Raw genomic sequence first — 15,543 nt, 5'->3', positions numbered from 1 at the left:
TACATACATACACCGATCCTATTGTACTTCATTGCTACATGTGTTCCGTTTAATAATCAACATAATTCACTTCCATTGCCATAAGGATGAGGAAAATACATTGCTATAATTATTCGAATTCACTTCTCACATTAATATTGTAGCTGAAGTGATGGCAATAGGGCGCCCTCACAGCAATGTATCCCCGTTCATCGTGTGGAATTTCATGTTATAAACATTAAACAAAGTAACGTTTTTGATAGTTATATTGAGTATGAAATGTTCCTCTTGTACCGGCTATCATGGTATACAATATATAAACTACCATGTACTATTTAGATTTAGAATATATTTCTGTCTGTCTGTCTGTCTGTCTGTCTGTCTGTATGTCTGTCTGTCTGTCTGTCGTTGTGTACATATCTGTTTCTCATAATCAATATTACCTTCATCATTATTTCCTTAAGTTTTTGAAAAGGCAGAACACTTTAATGTTTATGAACAGTCAGAAGGGAATATGTAATTGAGTACCTGATAGGATAGAGCTCAAAGTGTACTTGCTTTAATCCTAATCACTTACAAAGGCTGCAATTGACTGTAAATCGAAAGTGTTCTTAGCACAACTAAATTAAGATTCAATAATGCTATAGATATAGTGAAGGGTGTGTGTGTATATGTCTATTCGGTGGAATGTTCAAGGCAAAGTGATCGGATATGATTGCGATAGGCAAGTATTAAAAAGGTCAAAGCAAAAAAATGATTTGATATTATGTTTTTCGTATATGAACATTTAATCCCTATGTAACTTTAATCATGTGATTATTGAATGACGATGTGGTCAGTTGTTCTACATTACCATTGGCGTTGTTTTTTTCTTTTGACAGGAACAAGTTGCAGTAGAGAGTCAGGTGACGTCCAAGCATGTGATCTCTACTGTAGTCATACGATTGGTAAGTTGATATTTTCTATTCACGAATGAACAAACGAACGAACGAACGACCACACAGAAACACTGAGAAAGTGGCAAACACACAAACACAAATCAAAAACGTAAATACAAAAGACATTTACGAAAGGATCCATTGGTGGCAGTAATGCGGGAACAAACAATACCACCACGAGGGTGGATATGGAAAAGGTAAAACCAACATTCCAAGTTGAAGATGAACAATAAAAACATATATACGATTACGCTCTGCCACTGCGGTATAGAGCACTGTCTTAGCAGATTGATACTCACCGAGTTATATATATATATATATATATATATATATATATATATATATATATATATATATATATATATATATATATATATATATATATATATATCAGCAATACCTAAACCATTTTATACCGCCATATAACCAACACTAACTATCTTGTAACAATACAGCCATAACAAGAACATCCAATAATGTCATTTGACGTAATTCAATCTTTCTAAATGTCAGTGTAAATTTACTACACATCAACCATCCGTTGCTGACACGTTTCAGATTGTCATGTGTACAGATTTATTCGCAAACTATCAAGGGGCTCGTGACCTTTTGACCTTACAATCAATCGTGGCACTGAACATTCAGTTCTTGATTTGTAGCTGATTAAACAACTCGATGGTGTTCGGGCAGGATGAATCAATAATCTCAGTGCACTTACCCACATTACAGATGAAACTTAGGAGTACGTGATGCACTTATTTTACCCTAGTGTTTCAACATGCCAGGCAGTATTCTAGTTTTTTTGGCACTCAAACTCAGTATTACTGTTTTCAGGTCCACAATGCAACCAAGAATATGCTGGCAATATAAAATGGCCGAGAACTCCTGCTGGAAAGACGCAGTCTCTACCATGCCCTGGAAAGGGTGATTATGCAACCGATTCGAGTCCTGTCCGTAAGTAACCGTCGCTGATTCCAAAAGGTTGTTCGTAGAACATTGCTGTGTCATACATTTTGCTACTACCTGCTTCACAGGGAGGTTTAAGATATTTCCATTCTGAACAGTGATATGCCGTCTTAATTGGTCTGAATGTTCGCAAAACTTGGAGTCGATATCATTTCATATCACCAATCCACTCGAGTAAAAGGTAATATGACATTCAGGCACACCGATAGCGCCCACATCGAGTGTCTTACATGGCATTTCGATCGATCGATAGAGACAGACAGACAGACAGACAGACAGACAGACAGACAGACAGACAGACAGACAGACAGACAGACAGGCAGACAGACAGACAGACAGAATGTATATTAATACAGTCATACAAAAATAATGTTGTCACGGTGGTTACGACTGACAAGTGCCGGCCATACACACAGCTTTGTGCACTTGCCTGCTGCGCGTACCTTTATACGACAAAATGGCATGTGATGAGAGTATGTAGAGAGAACCTTTATAAGACAAAAAATGTCATGTGATGAGAGTATGTAGAGAGAAGTAAAATGATTGAATGTTAAAAACAAATTGGATAGGTCGCCCTCAAACAGTTACCCTGATTGGTTGCCATTCACAACTCAATGCCCAATAGGTGCATCACTCTGTGTTTCTGTAACATTCCACTACCTGTAGAGCTTATCACAAACACGTACTTTCCACTGAGAGTATTTTGAATGCTTTGCTTTTGAAGATGTGTCAACATTTTTATGTTGAAGCACCATGCAATAACTTTGTAGTTAAATTCGATGTTGGCGGCAGCCATGGTGGAAAAGCAGTCAACATTGATAGAACAAAAGGAACTCTGTGATTAGTCAAACTGCTGATGGCTAATGACAGGTTGTAACCGTTTGAGGGCGATCTGAGATAATATGAGTTTCAACGACTTTCTTGAAGGCATTTGACGGAGTCGGAGAGATAAGATAGTCACAATGACTTGATTATTCAAGGTAACTATAAAAGGGGCCTACGCAAATGTAACTTGACTAAATATGAGTAAACATTAAGACTGACTTTATGTACAATAGATGTTTGTAGGTTGGTTTAATGGTTTCTTCCTTTTACCCTTTATGCTTACAGCATTGGCAAATAGATCGTGTGTAGAGACCGGTGGAACACATGGAATGTGGGAGGAACCCATTATGATCGAGTGCGCTTCCAAAGAACAACTAAATCTTCAAAAACAAGTAGGTGTAACTGAACAACAACTTTGCACATACATTATAATAGGCATAACTGGAAATCCTACGCTTTCATGTTGCCAAATTACATTTATCATGTTGATAATTTCCCCATATGTTATACCATTCAGTATTCGTAATTATGCACAGACAAGGGTCAAGGGTCATATTCCCATCCTCTTTCATTTACTTGGGTTTAGCTTAAAACCTATCCTAGACTGACACCAGTTCCTTGGGAGACTTGTTTTGCCTCATAATCTTTAAATTGAATTTGTTATTCATTTTGAATTTTAGGAAGGAAAATGTTCTTTATTTTCCCAGTTACTCGTAGCCTCCCAAGGGACTGGTGTCAGTCCTAGCGCTCAGATGTTATCAACCTAAATTGTGGTCACCAAACAAAGAGAGAATGATAGACAGGTGCACATATTACTGTAGCCAACCAGACAAGAGGGTAGTAAGACTAAGGTTGCTATATATGCAAATTAGTCTTACTACCCTCTCGTCATGACGTAGGCAGGTTCAGCCAATCACAGCGGGGAATATATTCTGGGTGATTTAATAATGACGTTACCCCATGCATCATAGTGTATGTTGGTGGAGCCGTTGCTACATGCAAATACATTTTTAATGCTGATCTGTTGGGCATATTGTTAAGCATGTGTGGTGTGAAATAACATCAAACGACAGTAAACCATTTGTGCCCTTTGACCAAACTGTGTACTTTATTCTTTTCAAACTTTTACTCAAGTGAGAATACTTACTAAAACCTTCTAATATAATGTCAATAGCAATACATGCCTTCTAAGACATTACCGTTGTTTTCTGGCCTTGAACGGTTGATTGCAAAGTGGAGATTTCCTTGCTTCTCCTTTATATGTATAATAAGTTACAGCATCGGACCGTTTATAAGTTATATTTTATTATTATTATACCAGGTTTGAGTTCAGGTAATTGCTTCAGTAAGTAGAATACTGCAAATACCTCTGTTTACGTCTTTCAGATACAAGAAGCAATAGGACGACCAAGCAAGAGCAAATCGTTCCTCTTACAGTTGTCCAAAAAGCTTGATAACTTCACCAGGACTGTCTTTAGCAAGAACAACCCTACTGATTTGTCAATCCACATCGGTTGTGTACAACTACTTGTTGACGCTCAGAGTCAGTCACTTCAACAAATCGGATGGTCCGAAGAGATGTTGCAATTTTCACAGACTCATTTTGTTTATCCTACGTTTGAGGAGACTAAAGAGTTCACAAGGGTAACTAGAAGTGTAGTACATAGCTAGTACTTAGCTTTCGTGTGGTACGATTATATACTGTTAAGCCTGTTCGTCAATATATTTCTTCTTTCAGCCAAGGGAAATACGAATGACTTAAGTGTCTTTATTGTCACTACGAGTCGCTTGACTCACAGTAACAAACCATTATATTAAGTCAAGAGTGTGTCCCGACTGAATGAAGAAAAATATTGGGAACAACATTACCCCCCCCCCCCACACACACACACACACACACATAATTTACGGAAAAAATAATGGCGACTTAGAAAGTTTTGAACCGGTGGTGTAGACACGGGTTGTCGTTACATGAAACGAACAGGGTATGGAATCCAGATTTTCTGTTTAAAGAAATAACTTGGCGTGTGCATGGTTTACTTACTGTTATTTGCACGTTTTCTTATGCGGATACATAATGGTTTCTAATATTGTGGAGAGACGTATAATGCATAATCTTCCATATTTCAACAAAGCAGTAAAAAAGTTACGTTTTACTCTGGAGAATGAATTGAACTAATTAAATGTGGAAAACTACAACAACAACAACAACAACAACAACAACAACAACAACATAGTAGTAGTAGTAGTAGTAGTAGTAGTAGTAGTAGTAGTAGTAGTAGTAGTAGTAGTAGTAGTAGTAGTAGTAGTAGTCTAGTAATGGTAACTATTTGGATTACCTTGTCCTTGACAGATAATGAGTGACGTCATCAATATCATTATGGACACAAAGCACGATGCTGCGTGGTCAGCGACAAGACCCAGAGGAAACCAGGCTTCAGATTTTATAAAAGTGATACAACAATTCACCGATGTCATAGCAACCAGTTTGGTTCTGCACAGGAGGAGAAGAGAAATTTCCCTCCAAGAAGCGTCTATCAGTGCCTTAACTAACAATTTTCGTAAGTCAATGAATTGTATATAAAAAATAATAGATAGATAGATACATAGATACATAGATACATACATACATACATACATACATACATACATACATACATACATACATACATACATACATACATACATACATACATACATACATGCATACATACATACATACACATACACACATACACACATACATACATACATACATACATACATACATGCATGCATGCATGCATGCATACATACATACATACATACATACATACATACACACACATACATACATAAATACATACATACACACACATACATACATACATACATACATACATACATACATACATACATACATACATACATACATACATACACACATACACATACATACATACATACATACATACATACATACATATATACATACATATACACATACATACATACATACATACATACATACATACATACATACATACATACATACATACATACATACATACATACATACATACATACATACACACATACATACATACACACATACACATACACATACATACATACATACATACATACATACATACATACATACATACATACATACATACATACACACATACACATACATACATACATACATACATACATACATACATACATACATACATACATACATACATACATACATACATACATACATACATACATACATACATACATACATACATACATACATACATAGATTGGTGTGATACTCCTAAGGAGGTGGTACCAATCAATTATCCAGATAGATAGATAGATAGATAGATAGATAGATAGATAGATAGATAGATAGACAGACAGACAGACAGACAGACAGACAGACAGACAGACAGACAGACAGACAGACAGACAGACAGACAGACAGACAGACAGACAAATAGATAGATAGATAGATAGATAGATAGATAGATAGATAGATAGATAGATAGATAGTTCTGATAGACAGCAGAGAGACAGACAGACACACACACACACACACACACACATACACACACACACACACACACACACAAATACATATATATTTCCTACAGATAGTGAAAGAGCACAGGTGTGTTAAATAATTATGCCTGAATAATAAGAATTTGTATTTGACTTTGTCTTAAAGAACTAGTCCTAACTACAGTCAAGATGGGTGATTTTAAAGGTATGACGTTCCCCCCAATAAGCGAAGATCTTCCAGTGCACACCAACTATTTATCTTTACCTCAAGAATTATTTGATGAGGTAGATCTAGCTCACAGTAAGTAGTCTTTGTTGATTATATTCTTTCAAACATTTGGATTTTGTGAAACTATTGTCAACATTATGTTTATGTATAGAAACATAATGAACACTACAGAAATATAATGAACACCACAGCATTGCAGGGTGAAATACTATGTCCACACCACCATCATCGTTACCACTACTACAACCAGCACAACAATACCACAAGACCACCATAACAAGCCAATCACCACGACCAACAACAACAACAACAACAACAACAACAACAGCAACCAACATCACCATCATAAGCACCACAACAACACTACCGCCACCCCCACCACCACCACAAACACAGATACAATTATCACCACTACTACCACCAACGAACCAAAAACCACCACCACCGCCGCCACCACCATCATCATCATCATCACCACAACCACTAGTGTCACTACCCCTTCCAATACTATCACCACCACAACTACCACTGACAAACCAATCAAACAAACCCCACCACCACCAACACCACCAACACCACCACATCTACCACTACCCCAGGCTACTATCACAGGTACCACCAACATCATCACAGCCATAACCACACCAGTCATCAATACCATCACATTATCATCGCCATTAACTGACCCCTGCCACAACCATCATCACCACTACCAACACCACTACTACTACTAATACCAGGCACATAAAGAATAAAAGTGACATTGGTGACAACTACACAAAGCCCAACTAACACTTTTAAGTATTATTTTGCATAACATACTATTTTTTGCTACACCACATAGTGCAATACCCTAAATATAATATCCCACATAGTGGTGTGCATTACACCCATGAACACCATACATGTACATATACTGAGAACTACCTGGTACTACTACATAACATATGTTATCATATACGTCAAAGTACATATTCGATTAATTCTATCTTTTTTTCAGATTCAAGTTTTGTTGTCATATCTACGGTAAAATATCAGAATGTTGGCAGACTTCTACCCAATCATCCAGAGTAAGTTAGTTTCTGATTGATTTTCAATTTAATACTGCATACATTTATTCAAATTAATGTTAATTTATGTCGGTGAAAGGTTGTATGAAGGTGGACATTTGTTTGGAAACTTTGGAAACGGTGATATGATAAGATAAAGATATTTCATGCAAGTAAAATGTAACAATTTTTGTATGATTTTAGTCACGCCAGTCAATGAAAAGAAGCATACTGAGTGCTGATGAGATTGTTGTCATGCCAACAACACTTTGTTTCTGTTCATCATGGCTTCCATTGTAAACGAAATTTTGGTTGAACTAACCCTCATATATTGTTTTATGTTATAGACCAATTACTGTAAAGTATTTCCGGGATAAAGTTTTGGAGCATGCACACAAAGAAGATAATGTCAATACACCCATTCTTGTTACAAGAATTCACATGCCAGATTCAGAAGAAATCTTCAGTAACATAACCACACCGATTATAATTGATCTAAACTACCATAAAGTAAGTTACATTTAATTGATTTGTTGTGTGGTGCTAAATCTGTAATGTGGGAATGAACACTTGATTATATTGGATTAATTTTATTGGGGGTTTTCGTATTAATTGTTTAAAAGAGTCGACTCCTATACCCATATAGGTAGATTATAGTTGGTTGTTAGAGTTATGTATGTATGTATGTATGTATGTATGTATGTATGTATGTATGTATGTATGTATGTATGTATGTATGTATGTATGTATGTATGTGTGTGTGTGTGTGCGTGCGTGCGTGCGTGCGTTCGTGCGTGCGTGCGTGCGTGCATGTATGTATGTATGTATGTATGTATGTATGTATGTATCTTTGTGTATGTGTCTGTCTGTCTGTTTGTGTCTGTCTGTCTGTCTGTCTGTCTGTCTGTCTGTCTGTCTGTGTCTGTCTGTCTGTCTGTCTGTCTGTCTCTCACTTTGTCTGTCTCTCTGTCTGTGCATGTGTATCGGGGTGGTTGGGAAATTAATACAAACGGCTGAACCTTAAGAATAACATGAACATTGACATTTACTAGGAATGTCTGTAAACTATGTACTTGTCGACGACACTCGAAAGTGCTAGGCGATGTGAACAAAGAACAGCTGCAAATGTTAGCAAAAGCATCGTTTTATAATGTCTATATAGTAGGACTTTTATCTCTTGCAGCAGTGAGAATGGCACTCTCTTTTCTATTAGAAACCAATTAAGAATACACTCTGTGATGGAATGTGAATAGAATTTAAACTACAGACAAGTCTGTGTTTAAACCAAAGAGTTAGCCTATAGGAACTAGACACTTTCTATTCTGAATTGTGAACAGCTGTGATAATTCTCGATACCTGTAATTTAGTTATGAGAGAGTATTTTACTAATGCTAGAGGGTCAAAATAGAACAAGAAGTTCAACTTACTCTTACGCACACCTCTACACAGGGAACCTTGCACACCTGCTGTAACATTCACAGACCTAGGACAGGGTTAAGCACATAGCTTTACCAGCTCAGTGGGGCGACAGGGGCTGTACCAGCTATGTGTACAATATCCTTGTGACAGCTCTGGCCAGCACACTAGGTGTAATATATGTGTAGCTGGTGTACTAACATCAATGTAACATGGATGTTAAAATAAGCAATGCAGCATAGGTTTTTACAACATCCATGTACACAAGTTTTTCCCACAGCCATGAACCAGCAATATGAGCATAGCTGTAACATAGGTATTTCTCATAGCCATGTACCAGCTGTTTGAGCATAGCTGTAACGTAGGTATTTCCCATGGCCATTCACGTGGCAGAGAGTCGATATTCACATCCATGCAACGGGCATATTTTTCAGAACCATGTACCAGAGCTGTGGAAAAATATACCTGCGATAATTCTCCATACGTGTAATTGACTTTTCTGTGTGTGTGTGTGTGTGTGTGTGTGTGTGTGTGTGTGTGTGTGTGTGTGTGTGTGTGTGTGTGCGTGTGTAGTGGCTGTAGGCAATTCTAGAGGGTTATTTGAATTAACAGTTTACGTTATATCTCCTGGACTTTCTTTCTCTACTTCAGTACAGAGATTTCTTTATAATGTATAATACCTTATCTCTTTTCCAATATTTTAGCCGTTCAACGTCTCTAACCCAGAATGTGTATCTCTTCACCTGTCAAACAAGTAAGACATGTCTTAATTATTATTGTGCTTTACAAATAGTTACAGCACATTGCATGTTAGTGTTCACCGGTTATGTTTGATATAACCACACAGACACCAATAATAAATTGCACATGCTACACTTTAAGATACTAAGATTGAATGAATAGTTTGGGGGGTTTTTTGGCACATTTTGTTTAAATGAAATTTCACTATGCAGACATCAAAACAGTGGTACCTTTGTGTTTGCAGCTAGTAGCAGTAAATTCATTCAGACTTAATGTAGCAAAAAATCTTGCTAACTTGAAGAATAGAATGTGCGTGCAGTCTATTTTTGTTTTTTGTGTGATTGTATCATACAGATCTAGAGCCAGATAACAATAACCAGTGTGGCACTGTATTGTATTGCTTACCATAACTTGATGAAAGTTATTTTGCTACTCAGTATGATAATAATTGGAAAATACACTGTCACTCAGGTTATGATACAATAATGTTCGACAATGTATTTACCATTACCATAAATGCGACAAAATTCTTACTAAATACATTATCCTTTTTCGACTAGTTCGAACGACTGGCAGTGGGGAACCAAAGGATGCCAAGTTATATCCCATACGTACCAAGGAGCTCGATGTCTTTGTCGACATCCGGGGATTTATGCGCTTACAACCGACATGTATGACGATAATGTAAGATATGTTTTCAAATATTCTGACGTCACATTATTCGCTTTATGAGAGATTGTAGCGCACTGAGTCTGCTAGTAGTTTCGTCATTTCAATATTTCGCCTTTATGCGTATAACTTTTAAAATTTAGGTAAATGCTGATACAACTATTAGTTTTATAAAATATGAAATCTTTAAAACGCGCGCCAATCTTTGAATATCCAAACCTAGTGTGAAAATGCAAAAATGTAGAAATCAACTTGAAATTTAGAAACAAAATAAGTTCCGCATGTTTACTTTATTCTGCAAGTAATATTTGCCGCCATTTCCCCATGTCGTCTGCTTAATACTTCTTTTGATTTGTATTTGTAGTGGAATTGTTGCAACGAGAGAGTGTTCGAAGTGACAATACCAGCCTATGTTGGATATATCGTCAATGTCTCATTCTGCATAGCGTCCCTTATCTTATTCTCTCATTTCAAGTAAGTATATGTACTAAAAAGATATTTTACGACAAACTACGTAACCTTTCCAAAGTCTGTGTACTTGAACTACGCATGCTCAGGTTAGACCCTGTCCTTCGTGTTCTCGGTTACCCAGAGACTCTCGCGAGACGGCGAGAATCTGGGTAACATAATAATAATAATAATAATAATAATAATAATAATAACGACTTTTATTTCAAAGAGAAAAAGGGTGACCCTGTTAGGTCCAGCCTAATCTTCCCAGGGGCCCTAATTGCCGCTGCAGTATTTACCATGTATTTTACGTTTCAGCAATTTCCAGTCACTAGTATGTGTACTTCAATCACACTTGATTTTTGAACAAAATATGACCTCGACATGTCTATATGTATCAGACGCCATATTCCGGCTATCAAAAAGACAAAAGATTGTATAGTTTGGCCACTAGGTGCGCTGTTTTAGAGCAGCATTTAGGCCAGAAAGGAGGGCCATGATATTATATGATGTACCAGAGCCTCCTTTGAAAAAAATTATACTCTCCAACTTGATTTACTGCAAAACCTGGTTTCATTCTCAACCAGTGAAAGAAATCTGTCAGCCTTGTTTCAAATCGCACCAGTTCAAATTTATAGAAACTCAAAGAGTTGCTTTTGCCAAATTTTATTGACGGCTTTCCACAGACTTCCATTGGATTTTAGCTCATATGGTTTTTCCTCGTTTGGGGCGCCCTCTTGCGACACTTCCTTCAAAACGACTGAAATGTTATAAGCGCATTCCATTGGTATCTATTAGTATTCACGTGGTAACCTTGTCAAATTAGAAGCATTCTTGAAACTGTTTACTGCAATACCCCATGGTGTTTCCTGCTGTCTTCAGTCGTCACATTATAGGGTTTTTTTACGATTCGATTTGACTGATTAGAACAATGATGACATTAGACTGCACAATTTCCAAGTAAATCTGCAGAGAGGAGGGTGTTATCGGTTCTTCTCTCAAAATTTGCAGAGAATATATTTTTGATATTGTAACTTAGACTACAAATTCAGATGCTTTCGGACACACAGATTTCATCCCTCAGAAAACGATTAACCAAACAAAGGCTTACCCATCACGTGACACTGAACATAGGTGAAATATAGTTATTAGACTAAAACACTCATTAGATATTAATAAACAAATTCTTGCTTTTTGGTTTGTTTCTTTTTAAATTTGTTTTTTTGTCTTGCTTTTGCCAGGTGTGTTTCAGATACTGTTAACGTCCATAGGAATCTGGCTATGTCAATTGTCTTGGCTGAAACAGCATATATACTGGGAGTAGCCAGACGAGAACACGAGGTAACTATTCTACTCTTTCTACCACCTCAGACCACAATGTTGTGGTCTGAAACACTAGTACCACAAAACTGACTCAAATCATTGTACAAGCTATGAGGGCGATCTAACAGATAAGTTGATCCACGGCTAGTCAATCTACGACCCGTGCACGATACCTTTCTTTATGATAACTTTTATTTCGAGAACAAAATCATATAAAACATACAATATGGTACAAGACAAAGATTGCAAGAGAACTTAGATTTCTATGGACATTTAGGATTTTGCTTGAACAGACACAGTAAAAGTTTATTTTGGATCTAAATCAGCTGTACACGATCAGATGTGATGTAATGATGTGTTTTTTTCGTGAAGTCCGCCTCTATTTGGAAAGAGCTCTTTTATGGACAATGGTCGATTGGTATTGTTACTTTCAAGCGCCTTACACCGCCTCTGTCTGTATGTGTGTGTGTGTGTGTGTGTGTGTGTGTGTGTGTGTGTGTGTGTGGTGGGGGGGGGGCTTATAATAGAACATCTCAAAACCTATGTGTAGTGTCGGGGGGCCTATGCAGATTCTTGACTTCATTTCGGGTGGGGTCTTGAATTTTTGAGCGTGTGGGGGAGGAGGAAGTGTTTGACCAAGATATTGTCTTCTCTGCACTTGTTCCGTAATGGTCATCTGAGAAGCCTTTTAATGTGAGTTTTTATGTCTGGCATTCAAAATAGTCTATATGTGTCAAAATCCCAAAGTTCACAACATTTTCCAGATTCCCGTCTTTGACAACATTATACGTCTGTTTCAGGGTGTATGTAAGGGATGTGCCATCGTATTACATTACTTTTTTACATCTGAATTTTGTTGGCTATGCAATGAAGCATTCAATTTATATGTAGAAGTAGCAAATTCTATCCACGCGGAGACTCAACAACAACGACCCATGCTTCGATATTACATCATTGGCTGGGGTAAGTCTTAAGATGTTTTATTAACTTTACAGGATCTAGAACGTTAAAAGCTGTCTTTGTTATCTAACTTTCGCCTCTGACAAAATAAGAGATGTTTGCCCCCAAATTATCCTTTTAAGACGTTTAAGTCTGCAAGGCGCCATCATATAACTAATTGTTAAAACTTCTCGTTTTGTCATTATTGTTTCAACCATTTCATCTCTTATTTTTTTTTCAAAACAAGACACTTTGTTCTCAATTCCAGTTAACAGGATAATTTTAACGCAATAAAAGTGTCTGCAAACTTGTTTAGACCAAGTCTGTAACCACTACTATGAACTTGGTTTGTGTTAGGCACTGAGTTTAGAGGTTTGGTGTGTCAGTGCCCTCAGTGCCAGGGTTGCTAAACTAGCAACTTGGAAACGTGGCTTGTTATACTCGCGTCTCATTCAAAGATTTAACTTGATTCTTGGTGAACAAAGATCATTTCAAGGACTGTATTACTTTTTGTAATGTTCTTTTCACGCAGTTGCCATCCCATGTATGAAATATGCGTCGACAACAAAAAAACCAACAATATGAAAGAAAAAATGCCATGTGTATTTTGCAAATACGCAAAATTAATTTAATTATGTTGGTATCTTGAATTCGCTGCACGGATGTTTCTATGTAATATGTGTATTTAATGTATCTAAAATTGTCTTCTGATAAGCGGCATAATACAATTTATTTCTGTTTTAATTTCAATGATATAGTTTTCCCCGGTGCCTTAGTAGGAGCTTTGCTGGGCGCCAACTGGGAGGGATACTTCGCAGACGATATGTAAGTTTTGTCATTTTAGAGTAACATCTTGGCTTGTATCCAAATCTATAAATATACTGGTTTGTTTTCTTATGCATGTTGTCTTAAGATGAAGACAGTACATTTGGTGTATAGAATGTTATGATACTGTCACACTCTTAGCTTGGACTGTTTTTCACATAGTTCTAGTCGACGACAGGATTTCGATTTCCTGCAAATTGGTGAAATGTGAGAAATGAATGTTATTGATGACTACTGCAATTTTATAACGCGCATTATCCTAGCTATCAATATATAACTACCACCATCACTACTACCACAGTACCACCACCACCACCACAGTACCACCACCACCGTGCCTCTACTTATCGTAATAACTCAGACAGACAGACAGACAGACAGACAGACAGACAGACAGACAGACAGACACAGACAGACAGACAGACAGACAGACAGACAGACAGACAGACAGACAGACAGACAGACTTGTAAATGAATTGGTGGAAGGTATTACCTTAAATAAAATTCTCGAAGCCAACACAATTTATCAAATTTGTCGTTGCAGTTGTTGGATAAACATGGACCAAATATGGCTGTTCGTGGGACCAGTAGCGGGCGTATGGGCGGTAAGAATAATACCTTTATACTAGCCTAGGGAATAAGTGCAAGGCAGTAGTCACAATTCATTCAATTGCCTAAGTGAAAGGCAGTTTTATTTTACTACCCTTTAAAGTCCACAATGACCCAGCAAATAAAGCCATGAATTGCTTTGATGCAAACGTGATGTTTTTCTATATCAGGGATGATGTCATTCATGATTTTATCTTGGGAATCAATGTAAACAATACATCGATATTAATTATGCTAATTGAAGAGAAGACAATCGCATACACCCTGATGTTGTTTATTGTCTTAGTACAGATGACCTTAATGTAAAAAATCCACATAATTAGCTATTTTGAGGGAAGACACGGCATTATAAATTAAGAACTTACAAATAATGGAGACGACAAACAAAGCTGCTTTATAACTCAAGCGTAGTACAAAATGTGCAAAGCTAAGGTTGACGACCGTGTCCATAGACTATCTATCTTACACTGTTATCACCCTAAGAAGTAACTTGAAAGACACGTTTTCATCTAAAAAGAACATCACACATGCTTACATGTACCATAGCACTGTACTAGCTTCTTTACGTCGTTTGTGCCATTTCCTGTCACCCTTTCACTCGGTGGCAATTTCTTGATACATCCCTGAAATTATGTCATTAATTTCATGTTAGGCCTACAAAAATTGTGAGGTTCCGATTACGCTCAATTTTAGAATCGGTGGGGTAGGTAGATTTTTATTTTTATATTTTATACATTTTTTTCATATGTGAGTGTCTAGTTCAGGTACTTAGGTTTTCCATTGTTTTCCATATGGTCTCTGTATTATTGGTTTCTTCTCATTAGATGTAGTCATTACAGATTGGAAGAACAGTTTTATATTGTCTTTTTAAGTTGATGTCAGTTTCTGCATCCACTACTTCTTGTGAGACTTCACAATTTTCGCGATTTCTTTTTCTCGAATACGCATAAAAAAAGTTGAGGGTCGGCGTGTCAAACTAGGTGGGGTTGGGTAACCGGAACCAGACAATTTTTTTTCTAGGCTTTACAGATCTCCCTTGTACAATTAAGCG

At 37.0% G+C, this 15,543-nt stretch overlaps 1 protein-coding gene across 2 annotated transcripts in view; it reads left to right on the top strand.

The window, feature by feature from the left end:
• The window catches only part of LOC144452104 (adhesion G protein-coupled receptor L2-like), a 111,807-nt gene that overhangs the window by 76,872 nt on the left and 19,392 nt on the right, over positions 1-15,543 (top strand). For both annotated transcript variants that reach the window (XM_078143117.1, XM_078143116.1), the window contains 15 exons: positions 861-926; positions 1,752-1,871; positions 2,994-3,100; positions 4,095-4,352; positions 5,062-5,269; positions 6,409-6,543; positions 7,472-7,541; positions 7,868-8,030; positions 9,641-9,690; positions 10,238-10,361; positions 10,711-10,820; positions 12,038-12,137; positions 12,920-13,082; positions 13,817-13,883; positions 14,428-14,488. In XM_078143117.1, the coding sequence (XP_077999243.1) occupies positions 861-926; positions 1,752-1,871; positions 2,994-3,100; positions 4,095-4,352; positions 5,062-5,269; positions 6,409-6,543; positions 7,472-7,541; positions 7,868-8,030; positions 9,641-9,690; positions 10,238-10,361; positions 10,711-10,820; positions 12,038-12,137; positions 12,920-13,082; positions 13,817-13,883; positions 14,428-14,488 (1,802 nt within the window). The remainder of the gene's footprint in view (positions 1-860; positions 927-1,751; positions 1,872-2,993; positions 3,101-4,094; positions 4,353-5,061; positions 5,270-6,408; positions 6,544-7,471; positions 7,542-7,867; positions 8,031-9,640; positions 9,691-10,237; positions 10,362-10,710; positions 10,821-12,037; positions 12,138-12,919; positions 13,083-13,816; positions 13,884-14,427; positions 14,489-15,543) is intronic.

Source organism: Glandiceps talaboti, chromosome 22, assembly GCF_964340395.1.
Source record: "Glandiceps talaboti chromosome 22, keGlaTala1.1, whole genome shotgun sequence".
Taxonomy (NCBI): Eukaryota; Metazoa; Hemichordata; class Enteropneusta; family Spengelidae; genus Glandiceps; species Glandiceps talaboti.
Note: the sequence above shows the minus strand (reverse complement) of the source record. Positions and strands in the feature narration are given on the sequence as shown.